Below are 15,454 nucleotides of genomic sequence, written 5' to 3'. Positions count from 1 at the left end.
CTAGGAGCTGGATTTAGAAATAATGTTCCAGTGTTAACATGTAAGTCATTTTTAATGACAGTGTTAACATAATAAAAAATACTCAAGTTCCAATATTGTGAAAAATTAAATTAAAAACATACTTTCTTTTTATTTGGAAAAAAGAAATATTCAATTATTATAAATTTTGCTAAAATTAAGCTTTATTTTTAAAATAATAGTTAAATGTTCTTCAAATTCTAGATTTTCATATCTATGGTCAAGAAAACTGGTGACAAGTGTCAGAAAAGTTTGAAATTTGAATTCATTTCATAACGAAATTCACACGAAATTCTACGGTGGTTCTACAGTTTTGGGAGTAATTTTATTTGATATTAAAGATTTCACGACTTTTGCTTTGCTTTCGGACTCCGACGATCCCTACGTTTATTATTTTGGCTTGTTTTTTGGACTACTGTTTCTTGTGTAAACGATAACTTGGCTTTCCCCCTGAACATTGTTGCAATCTGATTTTGTTTAGTGGTTTAGAAGTTTAGATTTGTAAAATGTCTCAAAAAGTACCTATGTTGTGTGCCTGGCTGTTCAACTGTTGCAGGCGATGGTAAGTAAATTCGTTCTGTTTTATATCAGAAAGTATTGCTTGCTGCCTCATATACTCAATTGATTCAATCGGAAGATTGCCCTTGAAAGTTATCATTTCAAGGATGCAGTGATGCAAGGATGCCTTTTTGACAAGATGCGTTAGCTCTAGAACCACAGTTTTGTTTAATTGCAAACGTGAGATGTAGGTACTAAACCCTAAAATGTTGATGTTTGAACAGTGACTTAATGTTTTTAGCACTTTTCTCAATAGAAATAAGCTATAAGTCGGATCACTGTAATTAGATAAGCTTGATGTTTAATATCTTTACTTCATTATGTATTTCCAGGTATCTCACTGCACCGTTTCCCCAACCCAAATCAGCACATTGATTTGTTTCAAGTGTGGCTGAAGAAGATTGGGGGTCATGTAGCGGAATTAGATAAAGATTACATTTACAGCAACCGAAGGGTCTGTCGTAGACATTTTGAGGACATTTATTTGTACCCAACAAAGTTGTGTTCCCTAGCCATCCCATCACTCTGTTTAGCAGGTTGGTTAGAGATTTTTAAAGTACCTTTGTAACTAGCAAATATTGTCACTTGCTAATTGGTATATTTTAGATATTATGTAACTTGTCACAGAATATCAGACAGCTATGGTTTCAAGTTAATTATTTAAAAGAACTTTTTATGTAGAAACATGGACAAGTCTTACTCTCTAATGTGAATAATTCATATCTCAATGTATTTACTTTATTATGGTTTTGATATTGATATTTTTATTTTAGAGAATATGGCTGCTGCTGAAGCAATAATTGTTTCTGAACCGCATACTAGCTCCAGTTTCATATCAAATTCTAATGAAATGGAAATGGCACCAGGTAATTATAAATCTTAAATCTAAATATATAAAAGGGAAAGGTGACTGACTGACTGACTGACTGATCTATCAACGCACAGCTCCAACTACTGGACGGATCAGGCTGAAATTTGGCATGCAGATAGCTATTATGATGTAGGCATCCGCTAAGAAAGGATTTTTGAAAATTTAACCCCTAAGGGGGTGAAATAGGGGTTTGAAATTTGTGTAGTCCATGCGGACGAAGTCGAAAGCATAAGCTAGTACCCTATAATTTTAAATCGCCTTTAAGTTTATTTTTTAACATGGCAGATATGTATATGCCATACAATAGGAAATGCAAAAAAATAGTGTTTTTGATTTACATGATCATATCATTTCAATTTAATTAGATACTAATAGAATAGTGTAGTATAACTTAAATGAACTACTGGTGTGAAAGTTTGATACCTTTCAAATCAAACATCATTTTTTCATTTCCATTGTTGGTTGCTTTAGTATTAACTAGTGACCTTACCTTCGCATGGGTAGCTTATTACAGTTTTCATGTGGATCTCTAATTTTTTGAAAATAAAATATAGCTTATGTTACTCAGGAATAATGTAGATTTCTACTTGTAAAAGATTTTTTTAAAATTGGTTGGTATAGATTATCGTATTATTATCTCATGTGTTATTTTTGGTATTTTGCAGGACTTGTTGCAACATCAAGTAAAGCAGTACCTGCAGTTGCTATTAAGTTAAACTCAAAGGACAATTTAAAAGGTATATCAGAATCCTTAGTTTTAAACTAAAAAGTTTTTATAACTTACTTGGCTTAGTTAAATATTATAACTTACTGTGGTGATCATGCCATGCTTCATACTCTGTCTGTAGCAGACACTTTTAAAAACAAATTCATGTCTCAGGCATATCAAGTTGGGATCAATATTTTTTCTGCCCCAAAAATGCCAGGTTGTCTAAATAACTCTGTATAATATGACTTCAAGACAACAATATTATACACGGTCAGAAAGACTAGCAGCAGAATAACAGTAAAAAAATGATTCCGACGAATTGAGAACTTCCTCCTTTTTTTGAAGTCTGTTAAAAAGGCTCTATTTTGATAACCCTAAGAATTTATTGCTCACTAGCTGACCCTGCGAACTTCGTTCGTTCTGATGAAGGGTATAAGAAATAATTTGTTGAACAAAAATTTAATGTTTACCCAAGATGGGAAGCAAAAAGTTGCAAAATGGCAGCATTTAGAAGAAATGTACCACAGGCAGCCAGGCTATAAAGGTGTCAGCTTGGTGCCTAAATTAACGGCGCAACATGTTGTGCCCAAACTAATACCTAAAATGAAAGTGAAACACTGCACTCAGGTATTCAGTCGGACAGTCGGCGTTGCTCTTGGATATATGGCAGGTACCTACTTGATTTGTATACTGATGTACATTGCTCTCTTTACCATTGTCAAAGTTGGTGGATTTTACTCTTTATGCAAGGTTTTCTACTTCATCATGGTCATCATGATCACTCCACCGCCGGGTCACTACAGAGTACGGGTCTCCTCTTAGAGTGGGAAGGGTTTTGGGCAGTCTATCACGCTGGATCCCTGAAGCCCTGGATCGAACCTGTGACCGCCGAGTAGGAGACGACGTCATAACTACTAGGCTATCCAGCTTATTTGTGTATTGTGTTCCATTCTTATTAATTAGTAGAATAGAATATTTTAATTTTTACTTATTATAATTTATTTTATGAGTATTTAACATGTCCTTTTATTCTTTTTAGATTGTGGGCAACTTCCAGCTGAAAATAAAGACACGGCCGATTTGTTAATATTGATGGACGAATTATTTGATTCTGTAAATGGGAGTTACAGCAAAATAAGAAACGGTAAAATTTATAGAACTGCTGTAACTCCCAAATCTCCTCATCACCAGTTATGGAGAAAAAGTTTGCCAGTATTGAAGTCCATGGTCTTTGTTACAAAGGATGGGAGAAAAGCCTCTGTTCCATCAATTTCGAGCTGGATAAAAACAATTGAAGGGTTCCAGTTATTAATCAATCATTTAAAGTCCCTCAATGTAACTTCACTTTTGTTACGACATTTCAATCAGGACCCCTTGGAAACTTTTTTGGTGCAATAAGAGCACAGGGCCATTCAAACAATATGCCAAATGCATATGGGTTTCAAGCAGCATATAAGACGTTAATGGTAAATAATTTAACATCTCCTCATTCTGTCGGGGCAAATTGTGAAAAAGATGGGGACTTTTGCCTAAACAATTTAAAAATCTTATAAAAAGTAGCGAAAAGAGTAACGAAGAAAACACAGAAAATATAGAAATAGATTTTAATGATTTGAACATTGAAAATATAAATACAAATAAACTAATTGAAGGCAAATCTCCGACAGATGTAGAGAGGTGTGCGGCAGTAGCATATTGCAGTGGATGGCTTGTGACAAAAGTGCAAAAAAAGTTTTCAAAAGTTGTCCTGAATGCATTGAAGTGTTTAAAAGTAAGGAACTGGAGGCTTTTCATAAACATATTAAAATTAGCGAATACAATGACAAAGGATGGCTATGTTATCCAACGAGAAACATTTTTGATTGCTTCGCTGAGATCGAAAATCACGTAATTGAAATTTTGAAAAACAGAAGTAATAAAAATAAAATACAAGAGTACGTAAAATTAATACTATTATCAAATATAAATTTTAACTTTATATCGTGTAGCTCACATAGAGACAAAATTATTAATTTTTTGACCAAGGAAAACTGTCATTTTTTTATAAATAACTGGTGCAAAGATATTAATTTTATTTAAATGGAAAAAATTCACTTTTTTGATTCAAGAGATCCACTTAAATGTGATGCTGATATTTATTATAAAAAAATAAATTGAAAAAGTTTAAATAACTTATAATAAGTTGTGTTTAATTTTTGAATTAAATTTGATTGGCGGGAGTTAAATGCCATTGTGATATTGGTAATTATCAGTATTGCCAAGATAAGTACCATTATCCATTCAAAACTCCCGCAAATCAAACACCACATTCCTACCTAATTTAAAAAACTATAAAGTATGTATATAGGTAGGTATATATACTGGGTATTGGCTGTATTTAGTACCAAACCCGTCTCCTAGATGGCGCTTTTCAAGTGGGCGCCTTGACGGCCCGACTTACCAGTCTATCTCCTATATACACTGTAGTCTGTGGAGAATATAATCACTACGTTTTACACAGACCAGTAATCCGAAGCACAGAGTACATTATATATACTGGTAATCCGAAGATTCCGGTGGTTGATTGTGGGTTGACTCGAACACAATAGGCTTTACTCTATGCACACTCTATGACAATAGGACATAGCATCACTATGGGTGAAACTAGTGATGTCTGTGCTAGTGTCATCTTGTATGGATGGATGCATAGACTAGTATATAGTGATCTATCTGTGACTTTACTCTATGTATTCATGTAGTGTTTATCACTTGGTGTGTAATCCAGTGTAATCTTTTATGTGGTGTGTAATTAAGTGGTAATTAATGCCGGTGATTTAAGTTTTAACCACAACTGGGATTGTATATATAATGAATAATGTACTCTGTTACTGTAACTTAATTAACCCATTTAAAGCTGTTCGAACGGTAAATACATATCAATTTAAAAACTTTTTATTAAACTTACCTAGTAGCAATAATCCAGACAAAGTTTAATAATGAAACTACAGTGCCAAGTTGAAGTTATTAATAGAGTACACAGTAGTTTAAACATTAGATCTAATGGCAAATATTTGAGATCTACAGTGGCTCTAGGTAAAGAGCCGAAGAACGAAAATGAATATTTTATATTGCTTTTCTCTTCTAATAATAAAAATGGTACAAAGTATAAAGTGAAATGTATGAAGCAAGTATTTGTGAAATGTTTGAATGAAGGTAAAGTTACATTAAGATTCGAAGAACCTCCTCACGATTTATGTATTAAAAGTGAAGTTATACAATTAAAAAGTTTTATGAGGTTACTTAAATCTTGCATTACCGGTGATGCAAAAGACTTAAAACTAGCCAACTTATCTTCCATTGGAGTAACAGCTAAAGATATTGCACCTACCAAGTTAACAATCAACAATCGATCGGAGTTTCCAGCTAAAGGGCTTCCACGTACGCTGAAATTTCTTAATATTGTTGGACTCAAGCTGTGTAATTTCCGGTGGGATATTTTACTTCTGCACCAACTCAATATCTTAAATTTAAGTGATAATGAAATAGAAACGATACCTCCGGAATTTGGTATGTATATAAGAAATAAACATTATTTATTAACTGTCTTCATAATATATTTATTTTATGATTGAGTATTATTACAATACAGTGTTGTTGTTTTCCAGGCAGATTAGCAAGTTTAAGTGAACTGTATTTATCTAATAATTCTCTCGGTCTAAGTAATAATCCTGATTGGCGGTGGCTTTTTGGACTTCAGGTTTGTAATAAATTAATCTATACATATAAAAATTTTTACAAAAAAAATAAAAACCGACTTCGTTACACAAACACTAAAAATTGAAAAATAATTTAATTTATTACCGAATGTATTATGTATACAAGAGTTAATATAGTTCCATAATAATACTTTTTGGTGCCGGTGCCAATTAGCTTTCGCGAATCGTCTAGACTTCATATTTTTATGGGACTCCACCATGGCACCTCATTGGCACCGACCCCAAAAAATATTATTATGGAACTATATTAACTCTTGTATACATAATACATTCGGTAATAAATTAAATTATTTTTCAATTTTTAGTGTTTGTGTAACGAAGTCGGTTTTTATTTTTTTTGTAAAAAGTTTTTATTTCACAATTTTTAGTGGCCCCATGGAATTATGCTATTACTGGTTAAAAGTCTACTGTTTACTAAGCTATTACACTGATCGCGAGCAATTTACTCTTATCCGTTGAGGAGTTCCAGTATCTATCTTCGAAGATGTTCATCAGATCTTCACCAAATTGAAATGGGACCAACTTTGAAGTATACCCTTTCAAACAAAAAAAGAATTTTCAAAATCGGTCTAGGCGTTTTCGAGTAATCGGGGAACATACATAAAAAATAAAAAATAAAAATTAAAAAAAAAAAAAAGATTCCGACGAATTGAGAACCTCCTCCTTTTTTGAAGTCGGTTAAAAAGGAAAAGATGACTGACTGACCTATCAACGCACAGCTCAAACTACTAGATATATTGGGCTGAATTTGGCATGCAAATAGCTATCTATTAGGATGTAGACATCTACTAAGAATTTTCAAAAATCCAACCCCTTAATGGGTAAAATAGGGGTTTGAAATCTGTATAGTCCACATGGACAAAGTCGTGGGAATAAGCTAGTATGTACTAATAGTTTAATTAATTTTTTTCTTTACATTCATATTCCTCATTGCTGAGGGTCATGACTCCTTTCGATAAATCACATAATGTCAGGAGTTCTCTTGGGATAGTAATGTGGTGGGTTTCCATATCCTTCTGCACTCAGATGTTAATGATTATAACAGGGACGGAGGGATTAACTTGCTCTCTGAGGGATAGAGGAGCCTAGGGATAGGCCTTTTCAGGCCAAATTTGAACCTTAGTTACCGACTTGGGTCAACATTCCATAAACACAATCGATAGATATGCATTGTCACAACCAGCCCCCCAATTGTAAGAAAAATGTGTAAGAAAAATGTATTCATCGTTATCGTCAACAAATTCTGCCCTTTGATTGGCTGTGAAAAAACAGCGAAGCAACAGGGGGGGGGGGGGGCAGGCCTCATGGCCCTCTAATTAATTTGAATCAGATAAAATGAATAATGGTTATTTCATTATCATGATTCTGATGATATTGTATTGTTGCAGACGCTGAAGCTTTTAGATCTCAGTGGAAACAAATTAAAAAATTTGCCAAAAGACATATGGAAACTACAAAACTTAGTTACACTTAAAGTAGATAACAATAGTCTGAATAACTTACCCTCTACTTTGGGTCGCATCAGTACTTTGAGGTAAAAATAAAGTAATATGCTTATTGGCAACTAGCTGACCCATCCTTGCTTAGTTCATGAGTTCTGGAAATCCTTTCTTAGCTGTTTGAAATAATATGTGGATATCAATTACTGCGAACTTACTACCATTTAAACAATTTTGCTGGATGAAGGAAAAAACTTGTTTCAGTCAGCTAAAATTGCATATGCCTGCCTGCTTGTATAGGTACAGGTGAATCCATCTAATATTATAAATGCGAAAGTGTGTCTATATGTCTGTCTGTCTGCTAGCCTTTCACGGCCCATCCGTTCAACCAATTTTTACGAAATTTGGTGCAGACATAAATTGGATCCTGGACAAGGACAGGCAATATCTCGGAAAATCAAAGAGTTCCCATGGGATTTTTAAAAACCTAAATCCACGTGGACAATGTCGCGGGCATCATCTAGTAATTAATTTCATATAAAATATGTAGCAGATGGATTTTTGTGTTGCAATGCAGCCCGATCCAGCCCACCTGGTAGATGCTATCGCTTATTGTGTAATATAATATTTTTTTTTTACTCATTTACAGGTATTTATCAGTGTCTAAAAACAATTTGCAGACTTTACCATGCAGTTTGATGCACTGTGGTTTAGAGCATATAGATATCTCAACCAATAATTTCACGTCTGAAACGACAGAACCAAAATTGATGCCCTGCGAGTTTTACATTAACAGTTTAGTTCATATTGCAGCTAAAACTGTTTTAAAGCACAAGTTATTCTATGCACCCAACATTATACCAAAAACTTTAGTTGAGTTGTTAGATAATTCCAATATGTGTGTTTGCGGCAAACCAGTGTTGAATGACAAATATTACATTATTAAGCAATATAATCTTAAAGATTTTAGTTTAAGCAGACATTTAGTTTTTAATTTTTTTAATAAGAATTCTTCTGTTGGCATTGAATGTTTCTTTTGCTCTCCAAAATGCTTTATAATTGTGAAATGATTTTCAAAAGATGAATAATAAATTGACTTTCTTTATCAATTTGTGTTGAATGTTTTTGAATTTTATCCAAACTGGGTCTTGCATGTTCACCATAGGGGTTTGCAGTTGGCCATGTATTTTAGCAAAACAAATACAGTAAATGTAGAGCACAGCCTTTAGGCTATACTTATTATCCTATACGGAGTAACTTAAAGGGAACATAATCACTAGCAGTCTCTAATCTGTCAAATTTATGGCAGCTTATGAAAGTAACGCAAGTAATAAAAACCAAAAATATAAGTTCATAACATTTATATTGAAAAAATATATATAACATTAAAACTAAGCATGTGCAATATGTATGTACATAAGTAGTAAGTTATAAGTTTAGTCCCTCTAGTTTCCATTGCAGATCTTGCACAACTGGAGCTATTCTTAGATGTGTGTCTGGAAATAATAAAAGGTTTATAACATGCTGATAGGTATAGCTGGACAAACAAATACACTATACAGGGTTTGATTCACTGATCAGTTGTAACTGACTGACTGACTGATATATCAACACACAGTTCAAACTACTGGACAGATCAGGCTGAAATTTGGCATGCAGATAATTACTATCATGACGTAGGCATCAGCTAAGAAAGGATTTTTGAAAATTCAACGCCTAAGGGGGTGAAATAGGGGTTCGAAATTTGTGTAGTCCACGCGGACGAAGTCGCGGGAATAAGCTAGTCATGAATAAATACATAACCGCCTAATTAAAAAATATGTAAGTACTTCAATAAAAAAACGAATGCAGTCGAAACCGATTTGTTGCAAATTTCTGTTGTTTATATCATTTACCAAGAGTGGCCATTCCTTGAGGGATCACAGTACATCCTTCGGGAACATTCTCTGCAACAATTGCAGCATTTGTTGCTTCCAAAGTGAATTTGTTACTCCATATTTCTTTAAGACTGTCCTTCATCTCCTTTAATGTTTTTTCTAGGCTTGACTAAAATAATAAAAAGTTTATAACGTAAATTTCTCAATACAAATTATTAAAAAACCTAAAAATATGAAATAGGTATAGTCCGCGACAAGTTGTTCTGTTCTGTACCATCGTAAAAGAAGTTATGTATAAAGATACTTAGAGATCCTTTTTTTAATTTTCATGGCAGCCACTTTGAAATATTTATTAATTTGCTATTATAACGGAAGGCGCAGTGGTGGAAGACCAACCACTAGGTGGACGGATGACATCAGACGAGTCGCAGGGAGCCGCTGGGTTCAGACAGTGCAAGAGCGTGGCGTGTGGATGTTCCTACAAGAGATCTATGTCCAGCTGTGGACGTCTATCGGTTAACGTTGGTATAGTGCATTCAATATTAACTGACGTGTTTCCACACCGTCATTAGCAATAACAATAGGATTAAGTCGTGGCGGGTGAATTCAAAAGTAGTAACACTGCTTGGTTTGCAACAAAATATATAAGGTTGACCGGCTCCTTTGAAAATGAATGGGCTCTATGAGTGTTTGGTTTGTTACCCTTATTATTTACGTGGCATATCGAATGTAATCCTATTGTTATTGCTAATGACGGTCTGATGTGGAAACACGCCAGTTAATATTGAATGCCCTAGGTATACCTTTTGGGTACGGAACCCTAAAAATCATGTTTGATACGCACCTGAAGCGTTAAAGCTTCAAAGTCTTTACTGAGACAAGATAACACAATGTTGATCTCCTTAACGGGCAACCTTAGTTCAAATGTTGATGTAACCAACGTGTGTAGCGCCATGACGAGCGCAGTGTCTTCATATTGTGAGCCCTCTTTCAGTGATGCGACTTTGCGTTCGTGTTTCCTTCTGTTTTTACTTGAACGATACGATCGCCTGTGCAGTAACATAATACTAATTTACTACTTATTTTCCTAATAGTACCTAAACATTCCAAGAATCATGGAACACTATATCTATATAATTTTTTTACTTAATAATATTAGTAACTTTGGACATAATGAATAAACCTTTAGAAGGAGATAGATTTGTAGAGCATTGTCTCTGTCGTTGAGACCGACAAAACGTCATACAGGTATGAGTGACTGAGACAACGCTCTACAAAGCCGAAATGTTATTCTAAAGGCCGATGTAAATTATTTTCGGCAGCGTACTGTACCTGTCGATTTACTACTTTACTTTTGATAGCCTTCACATTTCAGCCTAAACAGCTGTTGGCCACGTCTAGTAATGAAACAACAGTTATCGATCTACTATTTCAATTCTGATAGGTATCTTCCTCGACTTGAAAAATGATTGGATTAGTATTGAAAAGTAATAACTAGACAAACTTACCCAGACCCAGATGAAGATGCTATAGTACTGCCTGCATCAGAGTATAAATCACTGTCCTTATTAGCATAGAATGCATCGTAATGGTCAACAGGTTTATTCGTTTTCATTTCGTTTACCACTTGTAGACGATTCTTATATTTACTGAAGTTTGTTCTATTTGTTTCTATTAATTCCTTTGTATTCATATATTCTTCCAATAAAGAGGGTAGCAAGCTCTTTTCTGTAAAAAAAATGAAAAATAAATGGTTGCATGCATTAAAGGCCCAAACACATATTGAACGTTAATTGGTTAGAAAGAATGGATTTTTTAAGTTTTGCGAATTTGAAATCAAAACCAGCACCATGAAAAATTATGGGTGCCAGAATTTCTTTAATGAATGTCTGCATTTTGGATGTCCAAACAGATAACAATGATTCAGCACTTCAATAAACCTCCAAAATAACATCCATTTCTAACATTAAAAAAAAAGTTTTTGGATTTAAAATGGCTGTCATTTTCACAATCAGCACCCTGAGAAACTTCGTAATTTTATATTTATTTTACCGACCAACACTAGCATTTTAACTTAAAGTCATACCTATTAATTGCTGCTTGTTGAACTTAGTACAAAATCGCAATGCTGTTTTAAACTGAGCACACTCAATAGCAAAATTAATTATATCTTCATGGTCTTCATCAAGTTGTTCCAAAATCGTTACCGCTTCTTTGTATCGTTTTTCTTCTTTTAGCGAATTAGCAAGATCCCTAAAAATAAGTTTTTCATAAGTATATAAGCAACATTAAAGATTTCTTGTTAGTACCTATATAAATATTAATGGAATTCTCACCAGCACATTTCTTTGAACTCCTCCTTAGGTTTATCCTGAGCTAGCTTTAATGCTAGCTCCCACTCCAAAGCATCTTTGTAACATTCAATGGCTTTCTCGTAATTCTTGGATCTCTCATAAATTATACCAGCTTCAATAAATTGCTTCTTTAGTTTTAAGTAAAGTCCGAAATCTTCTGACATTTGTTTGTATATGTCCTCATCTACAGCGAAGAGTGCTAAAGCTTCTCGGTAAAGACTGTGATACTTAACAAACGTTTTAAGCTCACCATGTCTGCTTGGTCCACATTTTGCAAGACAATGTACAGCTTTTTCAAATCTCTTCAAGTGTTTATTGATAGTAAACCTTTTGTAGTTTTCATCCATTTCATTTAACTCGTTTAACATAGCAATATATTCTTTGGGATCCTTCTGTGATTTATTAGCAACCAGTAGTACAAGCTCAAAGTCATACATTCCTAATGCAACATCAAAAAGTTGATCAACATTAACCATATATAACAAGTATTTCAGTGCTTCATCTGAAGTAACTGGTAGATTACTTTCACTTGACTCTTCCTTTTTTAGATTGTTTATAACAGCCAATGCCTTTTCTAAATCATTTTTCTTGACAAATGCTGTTAAAAGTGGTAATATTCTATAAGGATAGTCATCTGCTTTATTTATATGTGCAATAGCAATATCACATACATATTGTATCTTTCCATGGACTTTATCAGTAATACTTTTTCTCTCAGGGTAGCTACTTGTATACATAGTCTGTGTGACATCAATATTTTCAAGATCAGCCAAGAAAAGGTTTAGCCATGAATTATTCTGTATAGCATCAAAGAACATACCTATACTCTCTGTAAACAGTTTAGGATTGTGATCGTAAATCAAATTAAGATTTATTCTTTGCTTTCTCATTAAATCAAAAGCATCATAATATTTACAATGATCTAGATATTCTCCAATAATTTTAAGTGATAACGGTCTAGGTTCAATAGTTTCTAAGTTTCCTCTTGGCATTTGAAACACAGTTCTGGTTGTTTTTGGAACAGTCACAACTAATTTAGCACCTCGTTCGATTTTCCTCTTATAAACATCTGACGTTTCAGTTCTCTCATACATTTCAATGCAGCTTAAGCCTGATTTTGTTAGTTCGGTGCAAAGAAGGACATGTTTCAATGTTGTGAGCAACAAAAAACTACTATGAATAAATATAGAGCTGACATTATTCATGATATTTTTATCGTTCACATACAGACATCCTTTGTGTGAGAGGCCCAAGAAGTAGATATCACTATCTACACTGAAAATGCGAAATTGGGAGCATGCCTCAGGAAATGATAACGCTTGGGGAATAATTGTACCATCAGAACTATACTCTAAGATTTCTCCAACACTCAACTGTAAAAATACAGCAGATTTTATGGAAGGATGGCACTCTACCCTTGTTACAGCTGATGGTAGAGGCTGTACACTTTCTTCAACTATTTTGCCATCTGATTTTTTGTATTGAATTAATTGATAAGAACTATCATTGTCTACTGAAATGCATATTAATGTTTCACTGTCTAACCAACACCAATTATAATAGTGGAATGGAAAGCTTACATTATCAATAGGTATTGTTTCAGATATTTCATACCTTAAAGGATTTCTAACGGATTGCTCTAGAAAAACAAATTTCTTATCAGTTTTTGCTACAAATGAATTTGAGTTCAAGTCTGAATCGTTTTCTGGTGCAAAATGAACTGATTCAATATCACTGTCTAATTCAATCTCTATGTTTGCCATTGGGGGAGGAACAGATGTATATCTAAAAGCTGAAATTAATAATTTCTTCCCATCTATAACAGCTACAGCTGCATCATCACAATCACTTTTACCTTTACTGTGATCTATATTCCATATCCAAGTATAGGCATAATGTTCTCCATTTTTTAATACTATATGCATTTTTTTATTGTTAACTACATTAAAATCGTTATCCCACATAATTTTCCCTACAGCTTGTTGTTTATTAAAGGACAGAGTTTGCTTTAGGTACCAGTGATAGTTGCTACTTGTAAATAGTAGAACTTTCTGGGTCTTTGTAGCAGTATCTTTGCATAATAAAGCTAATATATCTGAATCTGAACTCCAGAACAAATCTTCCACAACAGTTGTTGGTTCCACAGGTATTGTGAACTCTCCATGTTTGAGACCATTTTTTTCAAAGAATGCAACAATATACTTGTCAGTTAATTTCTGTGTTGTTGCAATTACATTTCCACTGGGTCTCCATGACAGGTTGGCTTCGAGACCTGGTTGCTTTTCACTTGTATACTGCAAATTTCCTTCTCTATCGAAAATTTTAAACCTTCTAATGCCATCACATGTAAAACCAACAGCAAACAAACTACCATCCCCTCTCCACGTAATTACTATTTTGCTGTTTAATTCACCATCTTTGTCTAGAAAGGATATATAAGTAGGTATTAGATTATAGTAAAATCGGCTAAGTGCAAGTCAGACTCACGCACAAAGGGGTTTTCACCATCCTCTCGTATAAAAATATTATTAAATTTTCATGGTGGCCATTTTAAATTTTTTATTTGTTCTTATAGCTGCAATAGCACTCATTCTATGAATATAATAATACACATTCTGTGAATGTTTCAACTCTCTACATATTCACAAGATACAGCCCACTAACAGACAGACAGCTGAGGCTGAGTAATAGGGTCCCATAGGCACCTTCGAGTACGGTCCTCTAGAAACACTAACTTTTGGTCACAGCTACCCCTGCAGGATATTTTAGACTCACTTTATATTTTGAAATGCAAAAGCTGCTGCTAAGACATCAGTTTTAGTGTGATTGTGCTAATACAATGACAAAGAAACAATCAAACAGTTACTTACCTGCAACTATTTCAGCTGTTATTTTTGCAGCTTTCTTTCCCTCTGAGCCATGGAATTGAGTTTCTTTTTTACCCCAACCAATAGTAATAAACTGTTTTTCACCAAACTCATTGCTTAATAAATTAGACTCATTTAAAGGGTCATATGTGCATGACATTAATATTACATTTAAGTCCTTAGTTACCAAAACCAATAACTCTTGATCTGGACTCCATTCCATTGCCTAAAAACACCAAGATATATAAATATGCTGAATAGTATAAATATGATAAAACCGGATATTTTAAAATTAAACTAGTATTCGACATTGGCTCTTAATCAAACTTTTAAAAAACTGGCCAAGTGTGAGGCACTTTTGTCAAAACAGTTAAGCGGTATAGCTTATATTCCTGCGATTAAGAATAGCTTTATATCTAACTTCTGAGTATGTAATAACATTTGTAAAGTATAAATTTATTTAAGGTACCAACCAACAATCCATTTTCACATGTTCCAACCAAGTCACAGCTATTTCCAAAGTCGCTTATTGCAATTAATTCACCGTTTGCGAGACCAACGCTTAAACAGTTGGTCAAACCCAAATAGGTTATGTTTACAGGTGCATTTTCTCTCGATACATTTTCAGAGAGATCCCTTGTCCACTTGATTTCACCACTATTATCAAACTTGCTTACAACTAGGTTATATGAACATACAAAAAGTTCACCGGTTGCAGATTCCTCATTGTGACCGTAACAAGCACAAAATTTATATCCAGATTCTATTGAATATTTCTTTGTACAAATATCCCACAAACTTAAGTTCTTCATTGTTAGCAATGCTTATTTTTTATATTATATCCTACAAAGGCCTTTAGTTCTTAAAAACTATGATTTCCTAACGTTTTCCCGTGCGTTTTCTAAGATTTCCCTGGGGACAACACAGAGACTTGCATAGAGTAATTGTTATTGGTCTGTGCACAGAGTACTTTTTACATAAGGAAAGGTCTGTGCCAGCAATGACC

General features: G+C 33.8%; 2 protein-coding genes and 1 long non-coding RNA gene across 3 annotated transcripts; 2 read left to right on the top strand and 1 right to left on the bottom strand.

The window, feature by feature from the left end:
* Window positions 1-103: 103 nt before the first annotated feature.
* On the top strand, window positions 104-2,188 carry LOC138403458 (uncharacterized). Its single transcript, XR_011237719.1, has 3 exons — window positions 104-1,112; window positions 1,350-1,442; window positions 2,113-2,188. It is a non-coding gene; the product is annotated as an uncharacterized lncRNA (long non-coding RNA).
* Window positions 2,189-4,899: 2,711 nt separating this feature from the next.
* Lrr47 (Leucine-rich repeat 47) lies at window positions 4,900-8,464 on the top strand. The gene is made up of 4 exons (XM_069504081.1): window positions 4,900-5,702; window positions 5,801-5,892; window positions 7,300-7,445; window positions 8,000-8,464. Exons 1-4 carry the CDS (start codon window positions 5,132-5,134, stop codon window positions 8,418-8,420), a joined length of 1,230 nt encoding a protein of 409 aa, XP_069360182.1. The 5' UTR covers window positions 4,900-5,131; the 3' UTR covers window positions 8,421-8,464.
* Window positions 8,465-8,694: 230 nt separating this feature from the next.
* Elp1 (elongator complex protein 1) lies at window positions 8,695-15,399 on the bottom strand. Its single transcript, XM_034977594.2, has 8 exons — window positions 14,922-15,399; window positions 14,452-14,674; window positions 11,564-14,003; window positions 11,314-11,480; window positions 10,736-10,955; window positions 10,072-10,276; window positions 9,246-9,396; window positions 8,695-8,846 (listed from the first exon to the last, which is right to left on the bottom strand). Exons 1-8 carry the CDS (start codon window positions 15,258-15,260, stop codon window positions 8,779-8,781), a joined length of 3,813 nt encoding a protein of 1,270 aa, XP_034833485.1. The 5' UTR covers window positions 15,261-15,399; the 3' UTR covers window positions 8,695-8,778.
* Between the last annotated feature and the right edge of the window lie 55 nt (window positions 15,400-15,454).

The sequence above is a fragment of the Maniola hyperantus genome, chromosome 17 (assembly GCF_902806685.2).
Source record: "Maniola hyperantus chromosome 17, iAphHyp1.2, whole genome shotgun sequence".
Classification (NCBI taxonomy): domain Eukaryota; kingdom Metazoa; phylum Arthropoda; class Insecta; order Lepidoptera; family Nymphalidae; genus Maniola; species Maniola hyperantus.
This window is presented reverse-complemented; position numbering and strand designations above follow the sequence as displayed.